This window comes from Oncorhynchus nerka, unplaced genomic scaffold, assembly GCF_034236695.1.
Source record: "Oncorhynchus nerka isolate Pitt River unplaced genomic scaffold, Oner_Uvic_2.0 unplaced_scaffold_5035, whole genome shotgun sequence".
NCBI lineage: Eukaryota > Metazoa > Chordata > Actinopteri > Salmoniformes > Salmonidae > Oncorhynchus > Oncorhynchus nerka.
The window spans coordinates 1-12,703 of record NW_027036271.1 but is presented as its reverse complement, the minus strand read 5'-3'; the positions used below and the strand labels follow the sequence as shown (position 1 = coordinate 12,703).

At 41.4% G+C, this 12,703-nt stretch overlaps 2 protein-coding genes across 3 annotated transcripts; both read right to left on the bottom strand.

Moving 5' to 3' along the window:
• Positions 1-526: 526 nt before the first annotated feature.
• Positions 527-7,849, bottom strand: LOC115121671 (interferon-induced 35 kDa protein homolog). 2 transcript variants are annotated; one of them, XM_029650788.2, is made up of 10 exons: positions 7,773-7,849; positions 7,342-7,378; positions 7,184-7,261; positions 3,181-3,339; positions 2,883-2,999; positions 2,620-2,767; positions 2,437-2,546; positions 2,025-2,211; positions 1,745-1,854; positions 527-1,314 (listed from the first exon to the last, which is right to left on the bottom strand). In XM_029650788.2, exons 2-10 carry the CDS (start codon positions 7,351-7,353, stop codon positions 1,105-1,107), a joined length of 1,131 nt encoding a protein of 376 aa, XP_029506648.1. In that variant the 5' UTR covers positions 7,354-7,378; positions 7,773-7,849; the 3' UTR covers positions 527-1,104. The 2 variants fall into 2 exon arrangements, with proteins under 2 accessions (XP_029506648.1, XP_029506649.1); XM_029650789.2 differs by lacking the exons at positions 7,342-7,378; positions 7,773-7,849 and adding an exon at positions 3,825-3,958 and having other exon boundaries at positions 7,184-7,263.
• A 2,698-nt stretch (positions 7,850-10,547) lies between these two features.
• Positions 10,548-12,690, bottom strand: LOC115121668 (large ribosomal subunit protein eL27-like). Its single transcript, XM_029650786.2, has 5 exons — positions 12,615-12,690; positions 11,799-11,881; positions 11,489-11,658; positions 10,809-10,919; positions 10,548-10,634 (listed from the first exon to the last, which is right to left on the bottom strand). Exons 2-5 carry the CDS (start codon positions 11,877-11,879, stop codon positions 10,586-10,588), a joined length of 411 nt encoding a protein of 136 aa, XP_029506646.1. The 5' UTR covers positions 11,880-11,881; positions 12,615-12,690; the 3' UTR covers positions 10,548-10,585.
• Positions 12,691-12,703: the final 13 nt, after the last annotated feature.

Here is a 12,703-nt window from a genome sequence, read left to right as displayed (position 1 = left end):
ATGTAGACTTCAGAGTACGAGAGAGACCATGTTCAATAGATGCTATAGACTGACTTCTGAACTAGGTTGTGTGTAATCATGTAAACTTAAGGTAACAATGAGTAGTTATTTGTCTGTGGGTTTTTCTTGTCAATTGGAACAACAGTCTTCCCAATTATTAACTGTATATCCAGGTTTATGTCCTCACCCTGCTGCTTTCCTTTCTATTAATGTATTTGCCTCTTTCATATCGCTTGGTTTTCTCCATTCCTCCCTAAGTGCCTGACTGGGTGTGTGGACTGTCTTTGTCCTGTGGATCTAACTTGTTTTTAGTGGTTGCACTAGGCTATCCTGCTGGATCTTTGTGTTTTTGTTGTGGGACATTTTTACAATAAACTCCATCTGTGGTCCATTGTCTGACTGGGTGTGGTTTTGCTAAACAATGTACTGCTTTGATGCTCATGCTCTTTACTCGATTAAAACTCAAATCTCACATTGTCAGTGTAGTCCCTTCTCAGTAATAATGAACGAACCACACACACCATCGTAATGTCTGACTTGGTCCATTGGACAGACTTTATTACAATCACTGATTCTACCGTACAGGATTGCTCATGCAATACTAAGAATGACAGAAAACAATAGAATACCACGATTATAGAACACTAAATTGTGACAGCTGTAGAATACACATTCCTTCTAAACGTTATCTTTAAGTTATCTAAATTAGTCTTGTCAAGCATAATTTACATTTCTTTGGCAACTTAATTTTGTTCTGAATATTTTTTCTTCACTAAGAACATTTCACCCAAAATGATCTGCATACATAATCAGAAATTCTATATAAATAGATGGTTCTACCAAATTATGTTTTGAAACAGGTATCCCAGAAAAGACCATATTAAGACACGATGTAAACTCGGGTTGGCACTGTGCCAAAGCTTTTGACTAAGATTAGCATTTGGTTGAAAGATTGCAATTGAGATCATACCTCTATGCTGATAGCAGGCCAGGATTAGATCCCCAGGCTGGATTTAACTGATCCTGTACTGAGATGGGATAGATGAGCGGCAATAGAAAGGTGTCTGAGCTCACTAGGGGGAGGGCTATCAGTGCCTGGCCCTCTCACTGGCTCTGGTCTTCAGTGGGACAGTCCTCCTCGAACAGGGCCAGGGTGTGCTGCCCCAGGGGGTTGTAGAGGAAGGCGTCCACCTCTCCCCCACCGTTACTGGTCTTCTGGAAGTGGATCTCCAGCAGGTCCTGCAGGTTCTCCTGCTCCATGACGGCAGGGATGCCAGTCAGCAGCACAGTACGCCCACACGCTGACAGCCGTGTCTGGTAGAGGGGCGAGAAGGATCAGATTGGAGGATATCTCCTTACTGCAGACAGCTTCTAGACACTAATGGTTGGACTAGCTTATCTGTAAGTCCCAAACAATGAGTTGAGCACCTATTATCTAGTCTATAGGGCCTTGAGTTTTTCCAGGCGAGGTAATGTGGAAACCAACATGAAACATGTACATTATTTTAGCTTAAACCTGGAATTATAATTGTATAACAATCCCATTGTAGTTGTAACTTTTAACCAAATTTGAATGGGTGCACCACAGACTGAAACTGTACGGTTTATAACATTACTCTCTGAATTGATGATTTCACTAGGCATAAAGGTATTTCTGCTGATAGTGTAGCTTGCTTATTTTATAGTCTGGTTGTCATGGAGTTAAAGGGATAAACTCATGGCCATGAATATGAAATCTGCTTACCTGGAAACGTGTGATCTCTCCGTTCTGAAATGGAGTCACCTTCACACTGTTCTTCCTCCCTTTTTCAAACTCCACATCGTGGTACTGCTTGTCAGCCAGGCCTTTGGCAACTGTGGTAAACAATGCACAGTACGCTCAGATAATCAAAAGTTGTACATTTCTAATTATATCAAGTCAGAAGGAATGGACAGAAATAACAGTATGATGAAAATGAATTCTTCTGAGCTTTTTCCCTTTATGAAGAAAATGACATTTTCCAACAGGAACTTGACTTGCGTACTATTGTTTTCTGTAAAAGTGATGACCACGTTGCCAGAATCATGCAGCATGTCAGACTCGTCCACCTCCCCCCCTCCATTTTTGCTCTTGGAAAAGTGGATCTCCAGTTTGTCGAGCAAGCGGTCCTCCCCGACCTTCTTGGGCAGGTTGGAAACCAGGATACGGCGGGAACATACCTCGGTGTCCAACTGAGGTAGAGAGACAGGTGCACACACAGACACTGGTTCACACAAAGGAATGCAATGACATACATACCAATGAAATAAACTAACTGGATGTAATCCAAGTTATTCTGCACATGACACTCTTCATAACAGAGCCACAGTGTTGTGCAGGCCCTTGTATTGCACTCATTACATCATCTTCCTGACACCTAAACACTAGTGAATGGAGATGGGTCTCTGTGGTTGTACCTCTACTTGACAGGGCACCAGCAGCTTTACGAGCTTGGCCTCCAGAGTGATGGCACAATCCCCACCCAGATCCACCTTATGCTCCCTCAGGCTCAGGATCTTCTGGGCCACTGTGGATGAAAGGCGGTATAATAACCACAGAAATCAAATAGGTGCTAGACAGAGTAAAGGTTTCAGTCTTACCTTCCTCATCCTCAAAAGTGATCAGTGCAGTGCCCTCCTCCATTGGATACACTATATGTGGCTTCACATCAAAATCGAGTGCGTTTGCGCCATCACCCGTTTCTCCAGTGAACACAACCTTCTTTTCAGGCACTGCAGCAGTAGACACCTAAAACCAAGAGAGACCATCTTCAATAGTCAACTAAATCTCAACACACCTACTACAGTACACAGCCACACCAAGACTAATAATATATCTCCTTCGTTTTGGGGTGTGGCCCTACATCAGTCTGCTGCTTGAGGTGGTGGGTGCTCTCCTCCTCAAGCTGCAGTTCTTCCTCTGCTCTCTGGATCTCCCTCTTCAGTCTGCTCTCCTCATCATGCAGGGCAGCTATCTTCTTCTGCAGAGAAACATTACTCCTATTAGTCATTCAGGCAGAATACAAAACCTCTATCAAGACCTCTCTCAACCCTGCAAAAAGCCACTAAGTATAGGATAAGCAAAATATAGCGATATCCTAAGAAAAAAAGTTAATTCTAGTGTTGATCTTTGGTTTAGTGGTTTGAGAGAGTTTGTCATACCCTTTCAGAGTCTACATCCCTGGCGTGGTTGTTGTCATCCTCTTCCAGAGATATCCTCAGTTTTACTACACGCTGTCTGAACTGTTTAGCAAGGTCCTCCTGGTCATCCCTGGCTCTGGACAGGTCCTGCTGCTCCTTCAGCAACTGATTGTGTTGAACCTGAGAACACAGATTCTATGAGGCCCTTGAGCCATAGGCTACACTCACCAACGGGATTAAACATGCATTAATTATTACACAGTTGACAAAGCCTCATATACATACATATATATACACATACATATACACACAGTTGAAGTCGGAAGTTTACATACACTTAGGTTGGAATCATTAAAACTTGTTTTTCAACCACTACAAATTTATTGTTAACAAACTATAGTTTTGGAAAGTCGGTTAGGATATCTACTTTGTGAATGACACAAGCAATTTTTCTAACAATTTTTTACAGACAGATTATTTCAATTATAACTCACTGTATCACAATTCCAGTGGGTCAGAAGTTTACATACACTAAGTTGACTGTACTTTTAAACAGCTTGGAAAATTCCAGAAAATGATGTCAGCGCTTTAGAAGCTTCTGATAGGCTAATTGACATCATTTGAGTCAATTGGAGGTGTACCTGTGGATGTATTTCAAGGCCTACCTTCAAACTCAGTGCCTCTTTGCTTGACATCATGGGAAAATCAAAAGAAAATCAGCCAAGACCTCAGAAAAGAATGGTAGACCTCCACAAGCCTGGTTCATCAATTTCCAAACGCCTGAAGGTACCACATTCATCTGTACAAACAATAGTACACAAGTATAAACACCATGGCCGTCATACCGCTCAGGAAGGAGATGCATTCTGTCTCCTAGAGATGAACATACTTAGGTGCGAAAAGTGCAAATCAATCCCAGAACAAGGAACTTGTGAAGATGCTGGAGGACACAGGTACAAAAGTATCTACAGTAAAACAAGTCCTATATCGACATATCCTGAAAGGCCGCTCAGCAAGGAAGAAGCCACTGCTCCAAAACCGCCATAAAAAAAGCCAGACTACGGTTTGCAACTGCACATGGGGACAAAGATCATACTTTTTGGAGAAATGTCCTCTGGTCTGAAGAAACAAAAATAGAACTGTTTGGCCATAATTACCATCATTATGATTGGAGGAAAAAAGTGGGAGGCTTGCAAGCCGAAGAACACCATCCCAACTGTGAAGCACGGGGGTGCTTTGCTGCAGGAGGGACTGGTGCACATCACAAAATAGATGTCTCATGAGGATGGAAAATTATCTGGATATATTGAAGCAACATCTCAAGACATCAATCAGGAAGTTAAAGCTTGGTCGCAAATGGGTCTTCCAAATGGACAAGGACCCCAAGCAAGTTCCAAAGTTGTGGCAAAATGGCTTAAGGACAACAAAGTCAAGGTATTGGAGTGGCCATCACAAAGCCCTGACCTCAATCCTATAGAAAATTTGTGGGCAGAACTGAAAAAGCGTGTGAGCAAGGAGGCCTACAAACCTGACTCAGTTACACCAGCTCTGCCAGGAGGAATGGGCCAAAATGCACCCAATTTATTGTGGGAAGCTTGGGGAAGGCTACCCAAAACGTTTCACTCAAGTTAAACAATTGAATGGCAATGCTACCAAATACTAATTGAGTATATGTACATTTCTGACCCACTGGAAATGTGATGAAAGAAATAAAAGCTGAAATAAATCACTCTACTATTATTCTGGCATTTCACATTCTTAAAATAAAGTGGTGATCCTAACCGACCTAAGATAGGGAATTCTTACTAGGATTAAATGTCAGGAATTGTGAAAAACTGAGTTTAAATGTATTTGGCTAAGGTGTATGTAAACTTCCGACTTTAACTATATATATATATATATATATATATATATACATACACATACACACACACACACAGTGGCTTGCTAAAGTATTCACCCCCTTGGCATTTTTCCTATTTTGTTGCCTTACAACCTGGAATTAAAATAGATTTTGGGGGGGTTTGTATCATTTGATTTACACAACATGACTACCACTTTGAAGATGGAAAATACAAAAATATTGTGAAACAAACAAGAAATAAGACTAAAAAAAATTACAACTTGAGCGTGCATAACTATTCACCCCGCCCATGTCAATACTTTGTAGAGCCACCTTTTGCAGGAATTATAGCCTCTTGGGGTATGTCTCCATAAGCTTGGTACATTTAGCCACTGGAATTTTTGCCCATTCTTCAAGGCAAAATTGCTCCAGCTCCTTCAAGTTGGATTGGTTCCACTGGTGTACAGAGATTTTTAAATCATACCACAGATTCTCAGTTGGATTAAGGTCTGGGCTTTGACTAGGTCATTCCAAGACATTTCCCCTTAAACCACTCAAGCGTTGCTTTAGCAGTATGCTTAGTGTCGTTGTCCAGCTGGAAGGGTGAGCCTCCATCCAAGTCTTAAATCTGTAGAAGACTGAAACAGGAATCTCCCTGTATTTAGCGCCATCTATCATTCCTTCAATTCTGACCAGTATCCCAGCCCCTGCCGATGAAAAACATCCCCACAGCATGATGCTGCCACCACCATGCTTCACTGTGGGGATGATGTTCTCGGGGTGATGAGAGGTGTTGGGTTTGCGCCAGACATAGCATTTTCGTTGATGGCCAAAAAGCTCAATTTTAGTCTCCTCTGACCAGAGTACCTTCTTCCATATGTTTGGGGAGTCTCTCACATTCCTTTTGGATTATTATTATTATTTTCTTTAAGCAATGGCTTTTTTCTTGCCAGTCTTCCGTAAAGCCCAGCTCTGTTGAGTCTACGTCTTAAAGTGGTCCTATGGACAAATACTCCAATCTCCGCTGTTGAGCTTTGCAGCTCTTTCAGGGTTATCTTTGGTCTCTTTGTTGCCTCTCTGATTAATGCCCTCCTTGCCTGGTCTGTGAGTTTTGGTGGGCGGCCCTCTCTTGGCAGGTTTGTTGTGGTGCCATATTCTTTCCATTTTTTAATAATGGATTTAATGGTGCTCCGTGGGATGTTCAAAGTTTCTGATATTTTTTTATAACCCAACCCTGATCGGTACTTCACAACTTTGTCCCTGACCTGTTTGGAGAGCTCATTGGTCTTCATGGTGCCACTTGCTTGGTGGTGCCACTTGCTTAGTGGTGTAGCAGACTCTGGGGCCTTTCAGAAGAGGTGTATATATCCTGATATCATGTGGCAGATCATGTGACACAGACTGCACACAGGTGGACTTTATTTAACTAATTATATGACTTCTGAAGGTAATTGGTTGCACCAGATATGATTTAGGGGCTTCATAGCAATGGGGGTGAATACATATGCACACCACTTTTCCGTTTGTATTTTTTTTTAAACAACCATTTTTTTCATTTCACTTCACCAATTTGGACTATTCTGTGTATATCCATTACATTAAATCCAAATAAAAATCCATTTAAAATTACTGGTTGTATTGAAAATAGGAAAAACGCAAAGGGGGATGAATACTTATGCAAGGCACTGTACATATATTTTTTATTTATTTATTCTACAATTCAAATGAAACTTTGTATTTGGCGCATGTGACAACAGGTGTAGTAGACCTTACCGTGAAATGCTTACTTAACCAACAATGAGAAAGAGTTAAGAAAATATTTACAAATTATAAAAAGTAACAATAAAATAACAATAACGAGGCTATATACAGGGGGTACCGGGTCAATGTGCAGGTGTACAAATTTCCTCGACTAACCTGCATGTAGGTAGGGATAAAGTGACTATGCATAGATAAACAGCGAGTAGCAGCTGTGTTAAAAACAAATGTAAATAGTCCTGGTGGCCATTTCATTGTATTCTGGCTTGGGGGTAGAAGCTGTTAAGGAGCCTTTTGGTCCTAGACTTAGCGCTTGGGTACCCTTGCCGTTTTAGCAGAGAGAAATGTCTATGACTTGGGTGACTGGAGTCAGACAATTTTTTGAGCTTTCCCAATTAATATCCTTTCTTTGGTCAAATATACCTTGCATTTGCTGATAGCATTTAGGATTCCATCCAAGGTGTTTTGTGATCCCTGGCTGTCTGTAATTAAGGAGAAATCCTGAAAAACAATTCCATTCCATTAGGTCAGGCCTGTTTATAAAAATGATAAGACTCAATGAAGATTGGGTTCCCCCTTACCTCATCACACATGACTGTCGGAGAAATTGACGCTAATCTGTAGAGTATAAAAAGTAGTGGAAAATGTGAAGTAGGCCCAATTTATAATGAAAAAGAGCTCTGACAGATCAAAAGAAAAAATATCAGAAAAAATATCAGAGTTGGACTTGCTGTCTAAACGCAGCCAACGTCTCCACTGACTAGTGTAGGTTACACTTTATAAAATGCTAAGTAGTTTGAAACGATCTAGTTGAAAGCTTTCGGTATTCATATAGCTGCTACACATTCCTTTTTGAGTCGGTCCGACTATCAACGCCTCCAAGTACCACTGACCGTTCATTTGAAGTCTTTAACAAAAAAGTATGACTCTTAACACATATCCAATCTATTTTAAATTAAAACATTCATTTAGTTACGATTTTATAGAAGACAAAGCAGAGTCAACCACTTACTGTAGTTAGCTGTTGTGAAGTGGTACGTCTTTTTCTTTCAGTTTCAGTTTCTTCAAAACGAGACGGCAGATTTCGACAAGAGGTAGGGTAGGGACTTGGGTGGCCCTGACGCGCACTCATTAAAGCCTTGATTCTGCTCCAGCACAGCACTCAATATACCAGCTTTTACTGAGTATACATACAGTTGAAGTCGGAAGTTGACACACACCTTAGCCAAATACATTTAAACTCAGTTTTTCAGTTCCTGCCATTTAATCCTAGTAAAAAAGTCCCTGTTTTAGGTCAGTTAGGAACACCACTTTATTTTTAAGAATGTGAAAAGTCAGAATAATAGTAGAGATAATTATTTATTTCAGCTTTTATTTCTTTCATCACATTCCCCGTGGGTCAGAAGTTAACATATACTCAATTAGTATTTGGTAGCATTGCCTTTAAATTGTTTAACTTGGGTCAAAAGTTTCGTGTATCCTTCCAAAGGTCCTTTGCTGTTGTTCTGGGATTGATTTACACTTTTCGCACCAAAGTACGTTCATCTCTAGGAGACAGAACGCATCTCCTTTCTGAGACGTATGATGGCTGCGTGGTACCATGGTGTTTATACTTGCGTACTATTGTTTGTACAGATGAACATGGTACCTTCGGGCATTTGGAAATTGCTCCCAAGGACGAACCAGAATTGTGGAGGTCTACAATTTATTTTCCTGAGGTCTTGACGGATTTATTTTGATTTCCCCATGATGTCAAGCAAAGAGGCACTGAGTTTGAAGGTAGGCCTTGAAATACATCCACAGGTACACCTCCAATTGACTCAAATTATGTCAATTAGCAGAAGCTTCTAAAGCCATGACATAATTTTCTGGAATTTTCCAAGCTGTTTAAAAGCAGTCAACTTAGTGTATGTAAACTTCTGACCCACTGGATTTGTGATACAGTGAGTTATAATTGAAATAATCTGTCTGTAAACAAGTGTTGGAAAAATTACTTGTGTCATGCACAAGTAGATGTCCTAAACGACTTGCCAAAACTATAGTTTGTTAACAAGAAATTTGTGGAGTGGTTGAAAAACGAGTTTTAATGACTCCAACCTAAGTGTATGTAAACTTCCGATTTCAACTGTATATATAAACTCAGCAAAAAAAGAACGTCCTCTCACTGTCAGCTGCGTTTTTTTCATCAAACCTAACGTGTAAATATTTACATTAACATAACAAGATTCAACAACTGAGACATAAACTGAACAAGTTCCACAGACATGTGACTAACAGAAACGGAATAATGTGTCCCTGAACAAAGGGGAGGTCAAAATCAAAAGTAACAGTCAGTATCTGGTGTGGCCACCAGCTGCAGGTCATCTCCTCCTCATGGACTGCACCAGTTTTGCCAGTTCTTGCTGTGAGATGTTACCCCACTCTTCCACCAAGGCACCTGCAAGTTTCCGGACATTTCTGGGGGGGGAATGGCCCTAGCCCTCACCCTCCGATCCAACAGGTCCCAGACGTGTTCAATGGGATTGAGATCTGGGCTCGTCGCTGGCCATGGCAGAACCCTGACATTCCTGTCTTGCAGGAAATCACGCACAGAACGAGCAGTATGGCTGGTGGCATTGTCATGCTGGAGGGTCATGTCAGGATGAGCCTGCAGGAAGGGTACCACACGAGGGAGGAGGATGTCTTCCCTGTAACGCACAGCGTTGAGATTGTCTACAATGACAACCTCAGTCCGATGATGCTGTGACACACCGCCCCAGACCATGACGGACCCTCCACCTCGATCCCGCTCCAGAATACAGGCATCGGTGTAACGCTCGTTCCTTTGACGATAAACGGTGAGACAAAACTGCAACTCGTCAGTGAAGTGCACTTTTTGCCAGTCCTGTCTGGTCCAGTGACGGTGCCCATAGGCAATGTTGTTGCCAGTGATGTCTGGTGAGGACCTGCCTCACAGCCTATAGCGGACAGTCTATGCACTGATCGAGGGATTGTGCGTTCCTGGTGGAACTCAGGCAGTTGTTGCCATCCTGTACCTGTCCTGCATGTGTGATGTTCAGATCCTGTGCAGGTGTTACACGTGGTCTGCCACTGAGAGTACGATCAGCTGTCCATCCTGTCTCCTTGTCGCGCTCTTAGGCGTCTCACAGTAGACATTGCAATTTATTGCCCTGGTCACATCTGCAGTCCTCCTGCCTCCTTGCAGCATGCCTAAGACACATTCACACAGATGAGCAGGGACCCTGGGCATCCTTTGTCAGTAAAAAGGTCAGTGTCATAACTGATCTTAACTGTCTACTGTCTGTAAGCTGTTAGTGTCTTAATGACCCTTCCACAGGTGCATGCTCATTGAACAAGCACAGGTAAGTATTTAAACCCCTTTACAATGAAGATCTGTGAAGTTACTTTGATTTTTAGGAATAATTTTTTAAAGACAGGGTCCTGAAAAAGGGATGTTTCTTTTTTTGCTGAGATATATAAAATGACCTTGAATAGATTTCTCAGGTGTGCTAGTGGCTGGGAAACATGCACATTCAGTAGCTTGGAGACCACTGTGCCAATTTGAGTGTGGAAATGGAATTTAGCAAAATGTATAAGGACAAGATTGCACTTCAACAAATTTCCACTTATTTTTTTACTTGTCAATGCCATGTTCACACAAGTCTGGTTGGGCCAATAAGTGAATTCATGACATGAACATTGTCATTAACAAGCAGCTTTTGTAAGCTTAATCTCCAAAACATCCTACACTTGTCAATAAAACCACAAATGAAAACACCAGTCAATATGTTTTTTTATACATTTATTAGTGAAACCAATGAACGCCTAGAATCTAAGCTTCTGGAAGAACCATTTGTTCTTGCCTGTCTTGTATCTGTGGATAGAAAAAAACATTTTAGAAAAGGTTTTCAATGGAGATGAAAAAGAAAGCGTGAAATTTAATGATCCTACAGTAGTTAAGCTACTTGTATCATGTGTCAGATATTACTAGGACAAGGAACCGGTGCATTTCTCACAAGTACTGGTTCCTGGTGTGGGCAAGACTCACCTCTCCTCAAACTTAATCTTGGCCTCCCGCCTGGCTTTGCGTTTCAGGGCAGGGTCTCTGAAGACGTCCTTGTTGACGATGGTTTTGTCCAGAGGAATGTCCACAGAGTATCTGAGCACAGGGGAAAAACACAGCAAGACACTTAGTAAGACAGCTACGGCAATTTCCTATAATGACAGAAACACAAGTGGATAAAACTTCACCTACTCTGAACATTCCAAGAATCAAGAATGATAAATCAAACCAAGCCACCTATCAAGTTCACTAAGTACAAACAAAATTTAATTGATGCATGCAGAGATGAAATGGGTTGAACAGCCATAGACTTCACTAGCATGCAGACCCAAACCGTACTTTGCTGGCTCAGATATCTCTTTCCAGCAGTTACTGCAACTATGGTGGATATGGATGCATAACCAGGCCAGCGCAGTACAACTTGGCTTAGGAGTGCGAAAGGGTAGTTCACCACATCAACAGAATAGGGTCCACTCAGTCAGTACACCATATATACATTCCTTGATATTGCATCCCACTTAATAGATCCCTGCCAGAATTCCATGAAAATGTGGACATATTACATGGATGCAATACTGCTAGTCACCTACAGTTTAGTCTCACATGTCAGCCACCTAAACCACCATTACTCCCATCCTATATTCCCATGTCCACCTGGCACTGACCTGGTGGGCATGAGGTGATTGTAGTTGTACACTTTTACGAAAGCCTTGATCTTGGACCTCTTGGCAACCTTCTTCTTGCCCATGGTTGTGGTCACTTTGCGGGGGTAGCGGTCAATGCCCGAGACCAGTGCATGGCTATAAGGGTGGTCTGAGGTACCATCATCAATGTTCTGTAGGAAGAGAATCAATATAGTTAGCAGTTCAGTTATGTGTTTATGGACCACATTGCAAGAGGATTGTCCAAGCAAAGAGTAACTAATCAAACGGAGTGAAACATGCACATTTAACAATAACCCAGGATCAAAATTACCTTGACGATAACAGCTTTACGACCAGCGTAGCGCCCAGCAAGGACCATCACCACCTTCCCAGGTTTCATGAATTTGCCCATCTCTGGGTGACAAGAGAAGTGAGTTACAAAATAAAAGCATTATTACTAGACAAGAAGCCATGGAATGGTCAATGTGGGACAATATTCACTGCTTCTAGATAAGATTCTAGACTGATATCTACAGAATATTGGTATGCTATTAGCTAAACTACGTCTGCTTGGACGTCAGATGACTGAACGAGATTGCAGGAGCAACAACGACGTAAAGTAGCCAAGTCATGCAACGAAAAACAGTATTTTATGAAAAGTTAAATTACATAATGTCTTGACTGAAGTAGGTGTTAACCAACGTTCTTCAGCTGTTTTTCAGCCTTAGGTAAATGTTTGACTCGTTCTATTGTCCAGCCTAGCTAGACAGCCATCACTGTTTATTTACCTAGCTAGCGTAACGTTACCATTCAGGCAATATGTTGTATACATTCAAATAGGCAACCGAACGCCATTAACAACAATGTACTCGGTTATCCGATTATATAAATTACATAACCGAAGTGGTTGGATTTGAATCGACATGAACCTCATCAAGCAAGCTGCCATGTTGAAACGCTAACTACATGGATAGCACACTATATATATAATTACACATTTTTCCAATATAAAATGTAAAATTAAGGGAAATTATCACCAAACCCGGATCTTAAACGTATACTTTAGGGTAAAAAACAAGTAAGAAGTATGTAAACGTCAGGATTTATCAAGATGGTTGAAGATTATTGCGTTGAGAATTTCACTCACTGGTGCTATTCTGTGGCCACTGCTAGCAGGAAAGGAAGTTGAGAAAATTTTCGTGACCTTTGACATCAAATCAACGATACGTCATTTCC